Source organism: Hemitrygon akajei, chromosome 29 (genome assembly GCF_048418815.1).
Source record: "Hemitrygon akajei chromosome 29, sHemAka1.3, whole genome shotgun sequence".
Taxonomy (NCBI): domain Eukaryota; kingdom Metazoa; phylum Chordata; class Chondrichthyes; order Myliobatiformes; family Dasyatidae; genus Hemitrygon; species Hemitrygon akajei.
Genome location: NC_133152.1, coordinates 25447655 through 25470663, shown reverse-complemented (window position 1 = coordinate 25470663; position 23009 = coordinate 25447655). Strand labels below are relative to the sequence as shown.

At 44.7% G+C, this 23009-nt stretch overlaps 1 protein-coding gene across 1 annotated transcript in view; it reads right to left on the bottom strand.

The window, feature by feature from the left end:
- LOC140718342 (arf-GAP with coiled-coil, ANK repeat and PH domain-containing protein 3-like) overlaps positions 1-23009 on the bottom strand; it is a 339421-nt gene that overhangs the window by 69845 nt on the left and 246567 nt on the right. Inside the window, exons 7-9 of the mRNA XM_073031931.1 lie at positions 16657-16701; positions 15450-15545; positions 7629-7703 (exon numbers count right to left, since the gene is read on the bottom strand). Coding sequence (XP_072888032.1) covers positions 7629-7703; positions 15450-15545; positions 16657-16701 — 216 coding nt within the window. The remainder of the gene's footprint in view (positions 1-7628; positions 7704-15449; positions 15546-16656; positions 16702-23009) is intronic.

Sequence of the window (23009 nt, the reverse complement as noted above, 5' to 3'; positions counted from 1 at the left end):
TGCCTTCCTTTCCCACCTTCCTCACCTCTGCCACCCCCACCCCCTCCCAAACCCCTGAGTAGAAACAATCAGGGTCTGGGTTAACCTGAGCAGAGCAGACTTCGCTCACCCACTGATTCAGTGAGGCAGGCTGGCGGTCGCTCTTCCCACGCTCCCCTCATGGCTGTTTCTGTGATTTACACACACACACACACACACACACACACACACACACACACACACACACACACACACACACACACACACACACACACACACACCACCCCCCCCACCGCTCCTAATTTATGCACAGTTTGGGTCCTGAGCAGTTCCCACCTGGAGACTTATTTCTTTTTAATAAAAATACTTAAGACATTTTGTTAAAAAGATGTGTCACAGTAAACCTACACCATTTACTTAATAATGAGCTGTGTTTGCTGAATTGAGAACAAAATGATTTCTTTAATCCAGTTTACACAGGATTTTTTTTATCACTGACAGGACACAAACGCCTCAGTTTAACATTTCATTCAAACAATGACATCTCTGACAGTGGACCATTCCTGCAGGGTCAAACTAGATAATCAGCATTCAAATGTAATGTTTTACAGGTCATGCATACTACGTACGTGTCAACAAATGTTTAATTAGAGTCTGTTACTATTGAGTCTGATTTTTCTTGTTTGATTCCTGCAATTTACATAGCTTAGTTTGGTAATTTTTTGAGGTAATGGTGCCTGCAATTTTAACAACAGTTTGAAAGTGAGATACAGACAGAGAGAGAATGAACATCAAGAGAAAGATGGATAAATAGAAAGAATGAGAGAAATACAGAGAGATGCAAACACGAGGAAATCTGCAGACGCTGGAAATCCAAAGCAACACACACAAAATGCTGGAGGAACTCGGCAGGTCAAGCAGCATCTATGAAAAAGTAATTTTTTGACATTTTGGGCTGAGACCCTTCATCAGGGCTTTAGTAAAAAGGATGAGGAGTCAGAGTAAGAAGGTGGAGGGGGGAAGGGGAGGAAGAAGTACAGGGTAGTAGGATATAGGTGACACTGGGAGGGGAGAGGGGTGAATTAAAGAGCTGGGAAGCCGATTGGTGAAAGAGATGAAGGGCTGGAGAAGGGAGAGGAACACCAGAGGGAGTTGATAGGCAGATAAGATAAGCTAAGAGAGGGAAATGGGAATGAGGAATGGTAAAGGAGTGGGGGGGGGGGGGGCAACTACCAGAAGTTCGAGAAGTCGATGTTCATATCATCAGGTTGGAGGCAACCCAGATGAAAGATAAGCTGTAGCTCCTGCAACCTGAGTGTGGCCTCATCATGGCAGTAGAGGAGGCCATGGACTGACATGAACAGAGATACAGAGAGAGAATGAGAAAGGGATATAGACCTGGTAGACAACTTTGAAAATAGGCTTGGTCATAGATGACAGACGCTAGTGGCGGAGGGGATGTCTCTCTGAGTGGAGGTCTTTGACCTGTGAACTTCCCAAGGACAAATGCTGGAACTTCTACTGATTACAATAAATATGAATAATTTGGATGCAAGTGCAGGTTGGCTGAATGGTAAGTTTGCAGATGACACAAAAATAGAGTTGTGGATAAGGAGGTAAGTTGTCAAAAGGACTCAGCAGGATTTACACCAGTTGAAAATAGAGCAGAGAAATGCCAGACGTGGTTTAATCCATATAAACGTGAGATGTTTCACAGTGGGCGGTCAAATGCAAGAGGAAAATATACAGCAAATAACAGCACCCTGAGGAACATTGTTGTACAGAGGGATCCTGGGATTCAGGTCAACAGTTTATCTCTTCCTGCCCATCACCTCCCACTGGTGCTCCACCCCCTTCCCTTTCTTCCGTGCCCTTCTGTCCTTGCCTATCAGATTCCTCCTTCTCCAGCCCTTTAACTCTTTCACCAATTGACTTCCCAGCTCTTTACTTCATCCACTCCTCATCTCCCACCTTGTGCTTCCTCCTCCCTTCCCCCCATGACTCTGCCTTCTCATCTCTTTCTTTGTTCCTGATGAAGGGTCTCGCCCCGAAACATCGACAGTTTACTCTTTTCCATAGATGCTGCCTGGCCTGCTGAGTTCCTCCAGAATTTTGTGTGTGTTGTTTGTATGTATAGTATACACACACACACACACACACACACACACACACACACACACACACACACACACACACACACACACACACACACACACACACACACACACACACACACACGAGAAACATCAGACACTTTAACACACATGTGTACACTAAAGTACGCCAAGGTATTGCATACACACACCCAGAGCTCCAATATATTTCAGACAACTCACACTCATGTGACTGGGTTATTTCACTTGATTTGTCCGCACCCCAAAACACGTGGTGCAGCCTATCCAAGCATTAAAAGGCAAATGACCATCTGGCTGGGAGAAGAGAACAGTGCAGAACCCTTCATTAGAGACTGAGTGGAGGGCAGAAACTCTGCCAGATGTGCACTTGAGACCGAGTTAGAGCACTGTGAAATTTAGCTTTGATCGTATCTCTATGTGTGCATTCACTCTGGCTGTGTGATTAAATGGCCAATTAAACAGGGTACTCTGCAGTTAACTATTTAATCACCTGCAATAATTAGTTTAGCAATCCTCAACTGCTTTGCCACACCACGAAGAACATCTATTCCTTAGCAGAGGGATTGTTAATGAGGGGCAAATATTTATTTGGGAGGATTGAAGAGAAATTGAGAACAAGAACTGACCTAAGGTGTAGTAAGGGAATGGGACTCACAGCCTGAGGGAGCTGGGAAATCAGAAATCTCATTGCATTAAGCACGGGCAACCACATGGGCTCTGCTTCAAGCACCCAGGCTGAGTTCGTCAATTTGATCAACTTTGCCTCTAACTTCTACCCTGCCCTTAAATTCACTTGGTCCATTTCTGAAACCTCGCTCCTCTTCCTCCGTCTCTGTCTCCACCTCTGGAGACAAACTGTCAACCGATATCTTTTATAAACCTACCGGTTCCCATGGTTACCTTGACTGTACCTCTTCCCAACCCCTCTTCTGTGAAAATTCCATTCCCTTTTCTCAGTTCCTTCATCTCTGCCACATCTGTTCCCAGGAAGAGGTTCTCCTTCCTCCCCTGGCGCCCCCCCCCCTTTCTCTCACGGTCCGTGCTCCTCTCCAATCAGATTCCTTCTTCTCCAGCCTTCTAACTTTTTCCACCTATCACCTCCCAGCTTCTTACTTCACCCTGGCCTTCCCCACCCACCAGGCCTCACCTATCACCTTCTACCTTGTCCTCCTTCTCCTTCCCCCTCCTTCTTATTCTGACATCTCTGCCCCCTCCCTCCCGCTTCCTTTCCAGTCCCGATGAAGGGTCCCAGCCCAAAACGTTGACTGTTTATTCATTTCTGTAGATGCTGCCTGACCTGCTGAATTCTTCCAGCATTTTGTGTGCGTTGCTCTGGATTTCCAACATCCACATAATCTCTTGTGTTTACTATTGCATCTAAGATACCTGGATCAGAATTTAAAAAGCCATGCCCATGGCCTGAGGGCTAGAAAGTAGAAATACCTTACATACAAATCAGCTATAAGCCACGAGACCTCTCGAACATACTCCCCCGGCTCCATTTATGATCAGCATGGATACGATGGGGCAAATGGCCTCCCGAGTCATAACATCCCAAGATCTAAGCAGACCGTGTGATGTCCCAGCAATTTGTGATACTATCAAATGCCTCCTTGTATCAGCAGCGGAGGAATCTTTACTTGGACCTGTTCCTCAGTGTGAACCGTCTACAGAGGCTGGCCTACCATCGTTCGCTGATATTTGTATTCAGCAGCACACACCTCAGTGATGTCGTTGTTTTATTTTATCGAGATATCTCTGGCGTGATCCATGTTCAGACCAGCGCAGACACTCACTGTAGAAAGAAGAAGCTGGCACATATACAGCTCAGAACCCCCAGCCAACGAAACCTCTTTCAGAGTCGTCATCGATACAAGGCAGGAAAACGCAGCAGCTAATTAGTGCACAGCAAGATCCCACCGGCAGCTCACTTGGTGCCATTGGGTCAGGGACAAAGCAGGGAGGACTCTCCTGTTCCAATTAATCCACGGGGGTGGGGGGGGGAGGGTTGGGTTTATGTCCATCTTAAAGAGGTGAATGAAGCATCCTATCAGTACCTCAGCCAAACGTTTGCATCTGTCGTGGCCCGGCACTCCCTTTGCACTGAACCGAACTGCCAACTTAGTTCACGTAACCGTCTCACTGTTACCATCAGGAAGGAGGTACAGAAGCCTGAAGGCACACACTCAGCAATTCAGGAACAGCTTCTTCCCTTCTGCCACCCAATTTCTAAATGGACATTGAATCCACGAACAGTACCTCACTACCTATTTCTTTGTTTCTAAGTTTACACTACTTAGTTTAACTTAATTATTTAGTATACATATATATATATATATATAAATACACTTAATTTAGTTCATTTTTTATCATGTATTGCATTGTACTGTTGCTGCAAAGTTAACAAATTTCACACCACATGCCAGTGATATTAAATCTGATTCTGATTCTGATTCTCTGATAAAGGGGCAGGAGCCCAGATTTCACAGCAGTGAGGTGACTAGGCAAAACCTGTAAACGTGCAGAGCATTGCTTCGAAAGTCCCCATGAACAGGAGGATTGCTGCAGACTTGGAAGTGAACATAACTCGAGACTAGCACTACTCAAACTAAGCAGTTTGCCGCAGTCGGGCCTACGTTTCACTTATTCACAGCCGGCGTTAGTAATCCGATCAAATGATGATGCACTTTGGCAAATGAGGCAGCAAAATGAGATAGAAGCCGGGCGGCATGGTGGCACAGCAGTTGGCATTAGGCTTTACAGCGCCAGGGGTCGGAAAATCGGGATTCATTTCTCGCTGCTGTCTGTAACGAGCTTCTACGTTCTCCACGTGCCCACATGGATTTCTTCCGGATGTTCCGATTTCCCTCCCACATTCTAAAGGTACACACAGGTTACACTGGGTAAGTTGTGGGCAAGCTATGTTGGTGCTGGAAGGCCGACCAGAATTAGGAATTTCAGCCCATCAAGTCTGCTCCACCATTCCACTGTGGCTGATCTGCTATCCCACTCAACTCTATTTTCCTGCCCTCTCCCTATTACCTTTGATGCCCAGATTAATCAAAAATCTTATCAACTTCCACCTTAAACATACCCAATGACTTGCCCTGCACAGCCGTCTGTAGCAACAAATCCCACATCCACCACCATCCGGATAAAGACATTTTTCCTCATCCCTGTTCTAAATAGATGTCCTCGAATTCTGAGGCTGTGCCCCCTGGTCCTGGACTCCCCCCACGAGAGGAAACATCCTCTCCACATCCACTCGATCTAGGCCTTTCAATGTTTGATAGGTTCATTGAAATTCACCTTCATTCTTCTAAACTCCAGCCCAGAGCCATCAAATAGTCCTCATATATTAACCCCTTCATTCCTGGGATCATTCTCTTGAACCTCCTCTGGCTCCTCTCCAATGACGGCACATCTTTTCTTAGATAAGGGGCCCAAAACTGCTCCGAGTACTCCAAGTGTGGTCTGACTAATGCCTTATAAAGCCGCAGCATTCAATCCTTGCTTCTGTATTCTAGTCCTCTCGAGATGAGTACCTCCCTTGCCACAGAGTCAGGAATCTTCCTTTTCACTGGAAGCGTGGCAATAGCTGCAGGCTGCCCGCAGCACATCGTAACCAATCGTGCAAGCCAGGTACTTCACTTGTTCCGATGTACAAGTAACAAGTAAAGCTAACTTTTAAAGCACAATGTTATGAGAGGCGTGGATAGGGTAGACAGTCAGATTCTTCGTCCAAGGGCGGAAACGCCAAATACTAAATGGCAAAGGTTTGAGTCGAGAAGGGGGAGAATTTCAAGGAGATCTACGGGGCAAGTCTTTTTTTTAACGCAGAGAGCGGGATCAACATTTAAGAGACATTTAAAATTGGCACACGAACAAGCAGGGAATGGAGGGATACAGATCAGGTTCACGCAGTGGGATTAGCTCAGATTGGCACCATAATCAGCACAGACATTGTGGGCCGAAGGGCCTGTTCCTACGTTGGACTGCTCAATCTTCACTGCATCCAGAGGTGTCAGGAGAACATGGGCTACAGCATTATTATCATTACCAATAAAACGTATTTTTAAAATTATATCTGACCTGTTCTACCCATGGAAACCAAAATGCTTACAGACTTCAGTAATTTAGTACTATTAATGAAATGTCAGTGTTACTTTTCTGCCATCTTGTTTGCTACAACCCTTTGAAGTTCACTGTTGTGTATTTAGTATTGGTTGATTAAGCATTCTTTAAATAATTAATTACGGGTTACATGTAAAAATACATTAACTGCATACGTTATCATGCTAGCACGTGATACGTGCGCGCCTTGCTTAAAGAAAAGATGAAGCCAGACATGCATTCCTGAATTCCCTGTGTTTTCCTTTGGCTTAATTTAATGTTTTGACATGACAAAACATGACATTCACCCTCCACTATGAATCGTTTTTCCTGAGATGATAAATGCACATTTTCTTTACACAGTTGAAATCCCTTTGTTATACGGCGCATAATGGCTTCCATTTAAAAGCTCCAAGCTCCAAGTGGCTCCACTGGCCCACTGCCAGTTGCTGAGCAATATGGAGGGCTAACACTGTCAGACAAGGGAACCTCTCTGAAGCCAACTCCAATTCAAATATTTCAATGTTGTGATGTAGACAATTGAGAAGATGCAGTTTATTGCAAACACAATGACATCTGTCTGCCTCTGCCTCTCCTTCTTTATCAATGATACCTCTGGGGACATCTTCATCAACTGGATATGTTCTCATGACTTTGCAAATTTGTAACGGGTAAAAGAGCACGTGTCTGTGCTAGAGTCGGCTGGTCTTCCCAGTGAGTAATCGGAGGAAATTGTTGCTTGTTCAAGACTCCCCCACTCTGAAGTGAGCTGGTGGGTCTGCCGCTGGAGATGTTGGACTGCATGGCGTTGGTGTAGATGTTGAAACCGTGTGGATGAAGATAGACGTCCAAAGATCAATCACTGAGGATTTGCGAAGGTAACAGTTTTGAGAATTGGAAGAGAGGCCACTAGTTGAGATGTTCTGGTTACAAATGATATGGCTAGAGTACAGTCAAGTGAGGACAGTCTCATCAAGATGCATGATGGAAGGAAGATGCTGGGCTACCACGTCAGGTAGAGGAGAGATTATTTCATTCCAAGGTCACAGCAGCTGTAGTTTATGATCTGTGGTCATTTTGGTGTTGTTGGGAGAGACAGGATTGATAAACTAGAGGATTTTTAACTTTCAGATTTGTAAACCAAGGAGACATCATTGTACCAATGGGTATGTGGCATCATTACAGAGTCACAGCTAAAGAGAAGAGCCGTGATTCATCCACACTCCAAGACAGTTCTTGTGCATGCATATGGAGCATCTGAATTTTAATCCTGTGGTGTGGGGAATTATCCAAACCCTTCATGTGTGTCAGTGCTGCCAATATCCTCTATGATACTAGCTGTTCTCCTTTCTATCTGAGCACAGATGGCTAATGAGAGATCAGACATTGTGTGGGACTCACCCGCTGCTGGATCATTGCATGCTTATGCTCCATTTCCCTTTTCTCCACCGCTGAGTCAATCACAAGCTGATCCAGCTGAAGAAAGACACAAAGCAAATGATCTGTTAGTCTATACACGCAGCAGGATTCAATGATTTCTTCTAGAGGTAGGAAATCACAGCTGGCTTGACCGAAAAGTCTACTGAATGTACAAACAAAATTAAATCGATGAGCTTCGGGCGCCACGGTAGCATAGCGGTTAGTGGAATGCTGTAGTAGCTCGGGGAGGGGGGGGGTCAGAGTTCGGAGTTCAACTCCTATGTCGTCTGTAAGGAGTCTGTATGTCCTGCCTGTGGAATGCATGGGTTTTCTCCGAGTGCTCTGGTTCCCTCCCACAACTTTTAGACGTACAGGTTAGTGGATTAATTGGTCATTGTTATTTATCCCGTGATTAGGGAAAGGTTTAATAGAGGGTTGCCAGGCAGCACGGCTCAAAGAGCCTATTCCACGCTATATGTCAGTCAACTAACCAATCAATCAATCAATCAATAATATGAAGAAATAACCAAACAGATAAATAGATAAATCAATAAATATATAGACAAATATATACATACATCATATATATATATATATATATATATATATATATATATATATATATAAATTACTCTTCAGATTTAAATTTACTTATTGGTTATATCACAAGCTCAATCACAGAATCACAGAGCACGACAGCACAGAAAACAGGCCCTTCAGCCCATCTAGTCCATGCTGAACTATTATTCTGCCTTGTCCCATCTACCTGCACCTGGACCATAGCCCTCCATAACCCTCACGTCCATGTACGTATCTAAACTTCTCTTAAACGTTGAAATCAAACCTACATCCCCCACTTCCCCCAGCCTCTGAGTGAAGAAGCTCCCCCTCACGTTCTCCTTAAACATCTCACCTTTCACCTTTAGCCTCTAGTTCCGGTCTCCGCCAGCCTCAGTGGAAAAGGCATACCTGAATTTGTCCTACCAATACCCCTCATAATTCTGTATATCTCTGCCAAATCTCCCCTTATTCTCCTACGCTCCAGGGAGTAAAGTCCTAACCTATTCAACCTTTCCCCATAACTCAGGATGTGTTAGTTTCCTGAATTACCAAAGTTTTGTGATTTTCCCTATTGGAATTTAACATCACAAATTGCCCTTTCTGCAAAGGTTAAGCTCAGCCTGGCAAGACCACAGATAATTGAATGTTACAGAATTTAAATTCCCAGGAAGCACATCCTCACATTGATGCTGGATGTTCCAACTCTAGCGTGGAACTGTCAAATAGAAAGGCAAACATTGCCTTGCACCGATTCCAAAAAAGTTTTAAAAGTATCTGGATTTCTTTTTAAACAAGTTACCAACGAGCAATGGTAGTCACAGGTTCCAAGTTGCTCTATTTACCACTGAGGGTTGGTACTAAGTATAATCCATGTGTTAAAATGTAGCAGGTTCTTCTGCCAACCACTTTTGCAAGTCATTCAAATGGTCGACTTTGGCAAGAACTGCGCATTCTGCCCATGCACAGAGGCAGTGGCATTAAATCTAGGAGCCACACGAGAGTAGGAATGAGATAACTCAAACCGCAATGAAATACCTCAAACCGCAATGAGATAACTCAAACCTCAATGAGATAACTGACTATTGAAGCTGTTTTGGGTTTAGGTTATCAGGTTAGGTTTAAATGTTCCAGGTTTTATTTTGAAGATCTTTTTTGCTGGCTACTGGATGGGGAGTGTTTGCAATAAGAGGCAGGGTGTAGTCCGGAACTGAAGTGCTCCTTCATTTCATCCAGCACCTCGCTGAAGCTCTAATTTCGTGCCAAATTTTAATGAACATGAAGATATTTGTAAATTCATTAAGATCTTAAAAACAGTGTGTGTGTGGGGGGGGGGGGGGGGTGGGGGTTGATGCCGCACCACTGAGAAAGCAACCTGAACGAATTGAACAGCCTGTCGTGAAGATTCACATTTCACAACATTTCTTCCCTTGTCTAAACTCGTCAGGTTACTGTATTTAATAATACACACTTTTCTGTGTGTGATCAAGCCAGGATCAAGTTTCAGGGGTGATTTGGTCCACCAAATAGTACTATAGTACTGTGCAAAAGTCTTCGGCACATATATACGGCTAGGGAATTTTGCTCAGTACTGTAGTAATTTTATGTATTGCATTGTACTGCTGCCACAAAAAACAAACACATTTCACGACATTTGTGAGTGATGATAAGCCTGACTCTGGTATGGGTCTCTATTGTGGACTGAGGGTAGGAAGGGGCAGCGAGAGGGCAATCATGGTTGAGGAAAAAGGGAAGGGAGAGGGGAGGAAGCAGAAAGAACCAGATAGATTTTCTGTAATGATCAATAAGCCTATTGCTTGGAATCAAATGGCCTTGCCTGGTGTCTCGGGGCTGGGTGTGTCTGCACCCGCATCGCCCCCCTGCCTCTGGCGCTCCTTCTCTGCCACACCCCTCCCAAAGTGCTCCACCCTCCCCATTCCCAATGCCCTTTGCTCCTGCCAGGTTTACAAACTCGGTCTCCGCTCCACATTGACAAACACAGTACTGTGCACAAGTCCTGGTCACCCTAGCTATGAACGTGTCTAAGATTTTCGCACAGTACTGCATATTCTGCAAAAGCTTATATTCACAAAGGCTCTTTGACCTGAAATATTAACTCAGTTTCTCTTCCTACAACTGCTAACTGAACCTTTGCATATTTCCAGACCACCTTTATAAAAGCTCTACTGAGAGGCAATTTGAATGAGGTTGACCACATTGACCTCTTCCCTCCTCTGGGTCGGGTCACGAAGGGCTGAGTTCCAGAATTCATTCCTAAACTCACTGGCTCCTTCACCTCCATGTTTCCCGGCAAAATGAGGAGACCTTCTCTCCGTCTGCTAGCTTTGGCAACATGACACAGGCTGATTGGGACCTGTCAGTACTTGGGTCAGATCAGGCTGACTATAGATACGTGTGTTATTGATGAATCTCAATGCTTTTTCACCCTTTTCTCTTTGTGGAAAGGCCTTCCGACATTACTTTGCACTTTGTTAGAACTACCCTCGTAAGCAGGATGTGGAGTTGAATGCCTCTTGTTGAATGTTGGAAGTTATTACTCATTCTACAACCTACAGACTTGCTCTCAAGGACTGTTTACAACTCATCTTCTCAGTATTATTTTCATCTGCAATCTGTCTTCTTTTGCACGTCGGTTGCTTGTTATTCTTTGTCTATTTATGTAGGCTTTTTGCAAAATTCTACTGTAAATCCCTGCAAGAAAGGTTGTACAGTACTGTGCAAAAGTCTTAGGCATATATATATATATATATATATGTATATCTAGTGTGACTAAGACTTCCGCACAGTACTGTATTTGTCAATATGAAGCAGAGAGCAAGTTTGCAAATCTGGTGGGGGCAAAGGATGTTGGCAATGGTGAGGGTGGAGTGTCGTGGGAGGGGTGTGGGACAGGTGGCAGAGAAGCTCCAGGGCAGAGGGTGACGTGGCTGCAGTCACACCCAGCCCTGAGACACCAGGCAAGGTCATTTGATTCCAAACAATTGGTTTATTGATCATTACAGAATGTCTCTCTGGTGCTTCCCGCTCCCTCCCAACCATAATTCCCCTCTCCCTGCCTCCTTCCCACTCTCAGTCCACAACAGAGACCCATATCAGGATCAGGTTTGTCATCACTCACATGGTTCATGAAATTTGTATTTTTTGCAGCAGCAGTACAGTACAATGCATGAAGTTACTACAGTGCTGTACAAAAGTCTTAGGGAGTGTGTGTGTGTGTGTGTGTGTGTGTGTGTGTGTGTGTGTGTGTGTGTGTGTGTGTGTGTGTGTGTGTGTGTGTGTGTGTGTGTGTGTGTGTGTGTGTGTGTGTGTGTGTGTGTGTGTGTGTAAGACATATATACACCTAGGACACATGCACAGTACCATATATGATAACATATACATAAACTTTAAATATATAACATATACTTCGAAGTTTTAACTTTGATCTATGGTGATGATAAGATTGAGCATGAAACAAACAAAAATGTTTGGGCATATTCGGGTCAGGCTTGAATTTTATATCTTAGCAAACTGTGAATCTGAACATATGTTTAACAGCTCTGATTCCAGCAGCAGGTTACAATTAGCAAAAAAAACCACAATCCACATTTCCCTCAATCACTTCTTTTTCAAAGTTTCAATAAAGCAAGTTTTTGTTTCCTTAATTATGCAATTAGTGAATTCTCAAGTGTATTTTCCACTCGTTTCTAAGGCACAACTTTAGAGATAACTCTGGGACTATTACTCTCCAGAGCACCTCACACGTATCTATGCTGAATATTAATACTCAGCAGCTTCCCAAATGAGGTCCTAATCTGGCACGTGGAAAACCAACCTGAGATAAACAAGGTATTACAATGGCTGCTCCTATGTCTTTCCTTTTGTTCTCCTAGTATCACTGACTTGATCTGAAGTGCTGTTCCACTTGAGTAACCATTCATTGTGGTTCAGTAAGAGGAACTCAAATCTCTGGCTCAGGTCCCTGAGGATTCCAGTCCCACCCCATACACACTTGTGCAGGAAATCTCTGAGACACAAGAGCACTTCTGAGGGAATCCTGCAGTGTTAGAGGAGCTGTCTTTCATGTGATTTTTTTTAAAATCAGGGCCCTCTCTGCCTTCTCAGGTGGAAATGAAAGACCCTGTACAAAGAAGCCCCAGGAGTTCTTCTTGGTTTCCTGAACAACATTCATCCCTCCACTGATTTCACAACGTGGCCATTATCTCAAAGTTGGAATCTTGCTGTGAGCAACTTGGCTGATACATTTCATTGGCTACAAAGCACTTTGTGACTTTGTATAGGGCACACTCTCCGTCACTGTAACCATTGTTGTATTCCTCCAGTGGCAAGTCAAAATGGTGGGCATTGCTAGGCCGCTGAAGCGTCACAGCTTGGGCAACACTATTCTCAGCTGATGTTTCCTTTGGTAATGTTTCCAGTGGTGTTACAGAAAGGGAAAATCCTGGCAGTCTTCTGTCCCTTCACAAAACCTGAGGCAATGCTTTATTTTTAAGCCAATTACACACCAGTTGGGATTCAAGAGACAGAAGCTGCTGAAATCTGGAGGAACTCAGCAAATGTGGTAGTGCCTGTGGATTTCAATTGAATTGAATTGAATTGACTGTTTCTTGCATCCTTCACATACATGAGGAGTAAAAATCTTTATGTTATGTCTGTGTCTAAATGTGCAATGTGCAATCATGGTAATTTACAATAAATAGAACAGTCAATGTAATATAGAGTAAACTCAAATCAGTGTGAGTTCATCAGTCTGATGGCCTGGTGGAAGAGGCTGTTCTGGAGCCTGTTGGTCGAGGCTTTTATGCTGTGGTACCATTTCCCAGATGGTAGCAGCTGGAATAGATTGTGGTTGAGGTTACTTGGGTCCCCAATGATCCTTCGGGCCCTTTTTTCACACCTATCTTGGTTAATGTCCTGAGTCATGGGAAGTTCACAACTACAGATGTGCTGGGCTGCCCGCACCACTCTCTGCACAGTCCTGCGATTAAGGGAGGTACAGTTTCCATACCGGGCAGTGATGCAGCCCATCAGGATGCTCTCAATTGTGCCCCTGTAGAAAGTTCTTAGGATTTGGGGGCCCACACCAAACTTGCTCAATTGTCTGAGGTGAAAGAGGCGCTGTTGTGCCTTTTTCACCACACATCTGGTGTGTACAGACCACGTGAGGCCCTCGGTGATGTGGATGCCGAGGAACCTGAAGCTGTTCACCCTCTCAACCCCAGATCCATTGATGTCAATAGGGGTTAGCCTGTCTCCATTCCTCCTGTAATCCATAACCAGCTCCTTTGTTTTTGTGACATAGAGGGAGAGGTTGTTTTCTTGACACTTCTGTGGTAAAGGGGTGGTGGGTATTTCGGGTCAAGACCCTGCATCAGCATTGACAATGTGGAGGAGAGACTAAGGAGATGCCTCCACAGATACTACCTGATCTGCCAAGTTCCTCCAGCAGCTTGTTCTCTACACACCATTTAAGATGGAAAGGAGACACAAAGAATGTTGGAGGAACTGATTAAGTTTTCTTGCTGCTGCCATCAGGTAGAAGGTACAGGAGCCTCAGGACTCGCACCACCAGGTTCAAGAACAGTTACTACCCCTCAACCATCAGGTATAACTTTACTCATCTGCTCATCCATTAAGGTGTTTCCACAACCAGTGACCTCACTGTAAGGATTCTCTTATCTTGTTATCTCATGTTCTCATTATTTTTTGCTGAATATTTGTATTTGCATTTGCTCAGTGTGTTGTCTTTTGAACTAATTGATCTTTCATTGATCTTGTTATAATTACTATCCTATAGATTTGTGAGTATGTCCACAGGAAGTGTATGTGATGAGATATAGGTACTTTGATAATAAAGTTGACTTTGAAATTTTACTTTGATCCACGGAAGGGGAATAAGCAGCTGACCAATGGAAGGTCTCGGCCTGGAATGTCGACTGTTGATTCCCCTCCATAGATGCTGCCTGACCCGCTGAGTTCCTCCAGCATTGCGTGTGAGTTGAAGATTTTCAGCCTCTGCAGAATCTCTGCTGTCTCTGACGGAATGAGATCTGGGAAGCACTGGGTCCAAAAGGCTCAGCACAAAGTGATACATTTGTCCACGTACCAGGTGAAGAAAATTCTTGCAGACAGAGGCACTCCATGTCAAATCCCCTTCACTTCTTTAACCGTCCTCTGCTGAAATCCATTAATACTTTGCCCAGCACAAAAACTAACAGTTTGGTCCACCATGTCTACATTAACCTTTTTACATCTATACTGATGCCACTTACCAGTCTTAGGACTGCACGTTTCTATGCCTCGCCTAGTTAGTTGTCTGTCCAAGTGTAGTTGAATCAGTCTGAGAATCGGACAGGGCAGAACCAGGCCATTTGGCTTACTAAATCTGCACTGACCATCAAGCACCCGCTGACCAAAATCTCATTTTATTCTCCACTCACCTACGTAGGAAGGGCAATTCACAATGGCCAATCAACTTATTGACCCACTAGTCTTGGGGATATGGGAGGAATCCCACGCAGTAAAAGGGAAAACCTGATTGAATATTATGCGGTGGTAAAAACTAATTCAATTGCAGCTAGCCTGTGACCAGCACGAGATTGTTAAACTTGCATGACACACCCTCTGCTCTAATGAAATGATTGTTCCAAAGAATCGAAATCCTTATTTTGACTCTTTATTAGCAAGTAGCAAACATATAATCTTGAATCGATATTAAATGGTCAGCAAAGATATGGCCTCCAGCAGTCCCAAGGCACAAGCTGCCACAAAATAAGCACGAACATGTAACTTATTCCCTTTGCTTTTACCACACCCTCACTCATGTGACTGCTTACCGTAACAAACAAGAAACACAGAGCACAGAGATGACCACAATCTTGTCGTAGGGTTTGGAGGCTTGCATGCCTCAATGACCCGGAGAGCTATGCCACACAGGTCAAAGGGTAGAGGCCGGACTAAGAGTGGTCCACCGGTCCTCCAGGTTCGAAGGTGCAGCTCAGGGCCAACAACCCTGACCGGTAAAACAAAATTGTTATGGAAACAGCAATGAAGAATCTTTCTGTACAGAGAGAAACAGAGGACCATTGCTGTCCTAAGTGCCAGTGGGGCAATGGGCAGTAAGTTACATAAAGAACACATGACTCCTAAATTATCTACCAGTAATATTCTCACACATAAACACTAATTAATATTTAGTATATCGACTAACATTCAGGCACTCACCTCTGTGGCCAATTTTTTCATGTAGGGGTCCAACTCTTTAAGCAGGTCATAGCCTTGCTGGAAAAAAGTGTACTGGGCATGCATGAACGACAGCATCTGGAAGAGAGACAAGTCATGACTCAGCCATTCCTATTCAATATTCTGCGTTCAATTCTGATCCCAGAGTGTCCCCCGGTCCCAAGCTTCGATTTCAGTTTGTCTTTGTACCACAGCAGTGAATCCCTATCCTTCCCATACTAATGCCACCCAAAGTCTCGTCCTACGGATCCCCAGTGAGTGTTACCACGTCTATATGTGTGCGCGCTTCAGAGTGTACGTTTTGACGGAAAGAATATGCACATACGATACATCGCCTGAGCTTTGAAAAATAAATATTTGCCAGAGTGACATTTGAGCTCAGCTTCCGGTTTCTCACCTCCAAGAGGACCACAACCATATCGTAGGGTTTGGAGGCTTGTGTGCCTCAATAACCCGGAGAGCTATACTGACTGGAGTCGGGGCATTGTGGTTTGGCTCTCGGTAGGGTCACCCATGCCAAACAGGTCAAAGGGTAGAGGCCAGACTAAGAGTGGTCCACTGGTCCTCCAGGTTTGGGGGTTCAGTTCAGGGCTAGCAACCCTGACTGGTCAAACAAAACTGTTACGGAAGCAGCAATGAGGAATCCTTCTACATCTGAGTGTGACGGTATTCCTGAGTTTCCACCCGGGACTTGCATGACTGACAGGAGTGAAAACCGAGAGGAAGCTACTGACACGATGAAGGAAGCCCTGACCACTGCCAGAGATGGAGGACCTTCATTGCTGCCCTAAACGCCAGTGGCGTAAGGGGCAGTAAGTTACACTTTGTATTACAATGTGAATTTAGACAGAGTGCAGTACTACAGTACTTTACAGAGAGTTATACTGAGTGTTTATACAGAACATTATAGCACCAGAAATTGTAAGTGAAATCTATTAACGGGGGTAGATATTTGAACCGATGCTCTTATTTCTTATAGTTCAATTCCACTCTGAAGAAATCAATCACCGATTTTCCAGGCTTTCTGAAAATATATTTTGCGAACTCCAGTTTATAAGGTAATGGGGAAACAGTTAATATTTGACAAAATGGGAAATCTTTAATCCTTTGCATTGAGGGTTTCTTAAAGCCCACAGAAGTTGTCCTATCATTGGAAAGGCAAAAAATATGTAAATGAAGTCAGTCTTACCGCGTCTAATATTTCAAATTTCTTCTTTGCCTGAAGGACGTTAATCTGAAAGAGATGACGTTCACGAGTCAAATTACTGAACATTCTGAGCTCTGTTACAATGGTAGCTGGTTATGCTCCCAGTTTTAACAGTTAACACCCCTCTCCACTTTATTGTACGCTGGTATTCACATACCCTGCTTCGCTTTTCCGTGGTCCCTGGAATTTTGCATTAATTCTCACTGTTTTGCTGTTTGATCTCCCTGCTTCACTGCAAGCTCTGGCTCCCTTGTTTGATTGTTGTCACACGGCTCGTGTTAAACATGCCAACAGTGCGCACCGTCTAGACAATGAGCCAACGAACCACCCAAGCTGAACCTTTTGTTGTTGCCGATCTCCGAAGATGGGCTGCTTGTATATATGAAAGAGGGAATAACGTCTCTAGTTGCAGTCAAGAAGGACTGATGCAGACGGTGACAGATAATTACTTTATCTTATCAGTGACACATGTTCAGAAAAATGAGATGAACACTTTTACAAATATAATTCCTGGCTCTATGCTGTTCAGGTGAATTGATTTTCTCGCCTGTTTTAGCTGTCGGAATCGTGGATCAAATATGATTCACAAGATTTCAAAGTGCCTTCATTTTGTACTGTCCTCAGAAGTCTTTAAGAAAGCTTCGGAGTTTAACAAGAGGAAGAGGTGGGAGAGACTGAACTCCATCATGGGCACTAGCCTGTAGTATTCGGGACATCTTCAAAGAGTGGTGCCTCAAAAAGGAAGTGTCCATCATTAAGGACCTCCACCACCCAGGACATGTCCTCTTCTCATTGTTACCATCAGGAAGGAGGGCACACACTCAGCGATTCAGGAACAGCTTCTTCCCCTCTGCCGTCTGATTTCTAAACGGACATTGAACCCGTGAACACTACCTCACTACTTTTTAATTTTGCTTTTGCACTACTTATTTAATTTAACTATTTAATATATACTCACTGTAGTGCACAGTTTTTTCTCTCTATCGCATTGTACTGCTGCTGCAAAGACAACAAATTTCATGACATATGCCTGTGATATTAAACCTGATTTTGACTCTGAGATCCATCACTCAGACATCAGGGGTGAGAGGGCTATGACCACTCAGTGTTTCATGTGTATGAAAGCAAGCAGGAGATTTGAATAACATGGGACTAAAATGCTGCTGGTTTAAATGGTAACTAAAACTCAAATGGGATAATATTGAAATAATTTTATCTTTGAACATCCATGCCTAAGCTCCACTGGATCACGGCCTCCCTTTGCCCCTGTGGTAGGTGGAGGGCACTGATTATCACCATCAACCACTCTCCAATCCTCAGCATGACATTTGGCACCTCAAATATTGAGACCATCATGGACGACCCCGACAGTGACAGATCTGATCGCCAGCTCATGATTGTAGATCAGGATCACAGAAGCCTTGAGGGTGGCTTTGTTACCCTGATACTCAACAGGCAAAAGATGGGCAGTTCAATAAAGAGGGTGAGTTAAACCTGTTTAACTTCCAAGAGCACCACAGCCTCATCATAGGCTTTGGAGGCTTGCGTGCCTCAATGACCCGGAGAGCTGTGTTGGCTGGAGTCAGGGCTTTATGCTTTAGCTCTTGGTAGGGTCACCCATGCCAAACAGGTCAAAGGGGAGAGGCCAGACTAAGAGTGGTCCACCAGTCCTCCAGGTTCAGGGGTGCAACTCAGGGCTAACAACCCTAACTGGACAAACAAAGCTGTTATGAAACACCAATGAAGAACCCTTCTACATCTGTGTGGCCAAGGACGGACAGAGATGGAGGACCTTCATTGCTGACCCTAAACACCAGAGGTGTAACAGACAGAAAGTAAACCTGTTTAAGAAGGAGAAACTGGAAAAGGGTTATGACTGATTGCAGCTTTGCCCTCAAGAATGAGCTGGGCTGGTATCTCAGTTACTCTCCTGGTGGAATAACTGAATTACCTTCAGAATCAACTCTTGGCACACAACCCCTCAACCCTGGAAGGAAAGAAAAACACCTACCCTGGTCTAAAGAAACCCCTGAACAGCATCTCAGGGGGAGATCTGAGTCAACAGGAGACAAACTGATCTCTCTGGCGACTTTAACCCCAGGACAGGGAGCAACACAATACTTTGGCGAGGTGTGCCTGGCAGAGGAAGTTGGGAAAGGTAATTCCTCCTCTGGACAGAATGCTCAGCTGCAAAGTCTTATCATAACCAACAGCCTGGTTCGCCAGGGAGACAAGCACTAGAACTCATGCAGAATGCTTACACCTGCGAATTGGGCAGAAGATAAACATTGGGAAAAACTGAGAGATTAAAAAGTGGAATTGAAGCAGGAGGTATTTAATTAAGGTATAGATACTGTTAGGCACTCTGATGTAATAGATTGTATCATGACAGGAACACACACTTAGATGCACACACGAAACGTTGAGGGAAATCAGTGGGTCAGGCAGCATCTATGGAGGGGAATGAACAGTCAATGTTTCTGACCGAGACCCTTATTCCCCTCCACCGGTGCTGCCTGACTTGCTCAGTTCCTCCAGCATTTTGTGTATATAACCAAATGTAAATTGTTCCTGTTGATTCTTTCTGACAATCCTTTATGTCAGCACATCTAACCTTATCTATCCCTTATTTAAATAGGGTCTCAGCCTGAAACATCGACTGTTTGTTCCCCCTCTATGGACGCTGCCTGACTTGCTGAGTTCCTCCAGCGTTTTGTGTGTGTGTGTGTGTGTGTGTGTGTGTGTGTGTGCCAAACACAAGAAATTGTCTCTAAATGGTTGGACACCATGGACTCATTGGGCCGAAGGGCCTGGATCTGTGCTGTACTGCTCTCCGATTCTAATTTCCAGCATCTGTGGACAGATGGAGCAAATATTTGGTTTAACGGAGTTAAAAAGTTAACGGGGTTTTAAATTCCCTATACCGACTATCTTGCTGGCGAACATACAGTCTCTGGTGAATAAAATAGATGATCTCAGAGCCAGGGTGCTGAATCAGAGGGACGTTAGGACCCTGTGTGTCCTTTGTTTCACGGAATCCTGGTTAACCCCTTCCGTACCGGATGCAGCGATTCAGATCGACGGGTTTACTATACACCATCAGGATAGATCTACAGAGTCTCTCAAAAGCAGAGGTGGAGGAGTATGCCTCATGGTCAACTCTTCTTGGTCCAGAAATATATCAGAGCTGTCCCAATTCTGCTCACCAGACCTGGAATATCTAGCAGTAAAGTGCCGTCCTTTTTACCTACCACTGGAGTTCTCTGGGGTCATTTTGGTAGCGGTATACATTCCACCTCAGGCCAATGTCAAGCAGGCTTCAGATGATCTGAGCAATGGGATCAACATGCACGAAACAGTGCACCCTAACGACCTCAGCGTCGTTTTGGGAGATTTTAACCAGGCCAGTCTGAAAGAATCACTAAGCAATTGCCATCAACAGATCACTTGCAATACCAGAGGAAACAACACTGTTTCACCACCGTCAAGAATGACTACCCTCACTTCGGGAAGTCTGATCAAATTGGGGAGATGCAGAATGTCGGAAATCTAACTTGTATTAAAGTGAAAAGAGAAAGGGATTTCAGAAGGATAGGATAAAACATTAAAGCAGAGTACAGGCCCTTCAGCCATAAACCCACTCTAAAAGATGAAGGATGCCTAACCCAAGCTAGCAGAATATTAAAGCAAGTCGGGATGCGGGGCGGGGGGATTTCAGAGTGAAAAGACATTCATGTTTGCTATGGGCACATTGCTAGGATGCCGCTCCCTCTGGGAGCTTCGGTCAGCTCTCCAGCTCTTAACTTGTCCCTAGTTCACACTGTCAGGTGAAGAAAGAATCAGGAATTTAAAATTAAAATGAGTGGTTCTGAATTCCATTCAGTCGCTAACACATTACTGAATCCCAGGAGCAGTGCTTCTGTCAGGGAACTGTCACTTCAGGCTACATAATGGGGCCCTCCAGGCTGTCTGGTGCACAAGACACGGGGATCACGTGTGCGCCCGAACTCTCCGTTCTCGCGTCTTTCCAGTCCTTTTCTCGAAGGTGGGATGGTTTCCACGCGGAGTCAGCCATCTCATATCAAAGTAGCCCCATTCCTCATCTTACCATCTCACCCACTGGAAGGCATGTGTCCCGGCGCACATGGTAATAAAGTTGGCTACAACCGTGGTCCCGTGTCGGATGCCACGCCGGCCCATGTGAATGTTATGCCGCGCATTATGTTCGCACGGGCTTCAAAATGAAAGCGAAACATGCGCCGTCGGGTGGGGGCTCGATGCACATTCTCAGCTACAACGAACAGGGTCGAAATATTTGCGAACTGCAATTAAAAGGGGAAGGGTACATTTTTGGATTTGACGCGGAAATTTGACTGCAGGTGCTTTCTAGAACCAGAATCAGGTTCAACGTCACCGGCACACGTCGTGAAATTTGTTAACTTTGTGGCAGTAGTACAATGCATTACACGATAAATATAGAAAAAAAACCTGAATTGCAGTAAGGGTGTATGTATTAAACAGTTATATTAAGATCAGCAGTGCAAAATCTGAAATTTACAAAAGTAGTGAGGTAGTGTTCACGGGTTCAATGTCCATTTAGCAATCGGATGGCAGAGGGAAAGAAGCTGTTCCTGAATCGTTGAGTTGTGCCTTCAGGTTCCTGTACCTCCTTCCTGACGGTAGTAGCCCTGAGAAGAAGGCACATCCGTGATAAGGGACGCTCCCTTTCTGAGGCGCTGCTCCTGGAAGATGCCTAGGATACTACGGAGGCTAGTACTCATTCCACCAGTCCCAGAGTGGCCTGCAGCTGGGCCAGATTATCTCACACACACGGAACAGGGCATCTTCAAACAGAAGCTAACCCGCAGTTTCAAACTGCAAACTTGGTAAATATCTGTTTCCGATCCCTTGCATTTCCACACGTTCTCATAAAGTCTTTTTTTTTAAGAGAAAGGGGGTGTTTTAAGTTAAATGGGAAGAGATCAAGAAAAGGAAGGAGATTTCTTTTCAGTATGACAGAATGAACTACCCAAGAAGGTACTGGAAGCTGATTTAAAAACAATGTTCAAAATGGAAGAGGGACAAATACCTGGAGTGGGATACTATGTTGACAGGTTTTATTAAAACTCGATAGAGAGTAGAACAGGAAACACTTTCATGTTTCATGAGAAGGGGACATCTTCAGCTTTGGATTCCGGTGATTTTAGATGCCCGTATTGAACACTTCCGACAGTCAAATCTTCTGACTGTGAGTAGTTGCCATTATTGGAAAATCAATTCAACGAGGTCATCAGAAAAGTGGAAGGATGTCAGAGATAATGGGGATGATTTTATATCCCTATTAAATGAGGCCACGCTCCTTCATCTGAGTGAAAATGCCTCAGCGTTTAATATTATTTTTGACGTTCCTCACTAAAATGTCTATTGGGAATGCGGAATGAGTTTCAAAGGGTCATTGAACGTGTAGAGGTGCTGCCATCATGTGGGAATGCGAGGTATGACACCAAAAACAGAACATGCAACCTCCGGGATAAATAGCTCTCCGTTTTCAGGATCGCTATTGGCGAAGTTTTTATTGGCTCGCTAAGTGGCATATTCAAATAAAAATGATGCTTGTTTCATGCAGCCAAGCTGCAGACACTCTGCGTACGTGATAAGTTCACAGGCTATCCTCAAGGGACGGAGCACATTTGATTGTTAAGGTTGCCGGCACGGACAGCGCTCTGTTGCCCTCTGGCCATTAGCTTAAGTGGACAATCTAAGCGGACGGAGCTCGCTCCTTCTGACAGATCCCTGACTTTGCAGATGTGCTGGATGTTCAACCATCTCTGGCCAAGTACTGAGGACTTGTCTGGCTCAACAGAAGGATTACCAGGTTTGGCAGGGCGCTGATTTAGTTCCAGTCTTGATCTTGAAGCCAACCTAATTTCAAATAGATCCACCTCCCCAAGAGGTAACACGGTGGACAAGAGAAAATCTGCAGATGCTGGAAATCCAAAGCAACACAAGCAAAATGCCGGAGGAATTCGGCAGGCCAGGCAGCGTTTATGGAAAAGAGTACAGTCGACGTTTTGGGCCGAGACCCTTCGGCAGAAAAAAAAAGATGAGTAGATTTAAAAGGGGAGGGAGGAGCACAAGGTGAGGGGTGAAACATGGAGACTAGTTCATCAAAGGTCTAAACTCGGAGGCATTAGAACTTCTCAGGAATGGTAAACAAAGGTCTTTCTGGAAGAGCTGGGTCTTGGATTTTAGGCAACAGGTGCTCAGTGACTGCGCTGGGCCCGCTTCAGCCCAGATCTGCCCCACAGGGGGTGTGTGGTGGTGAACTGCAGTCA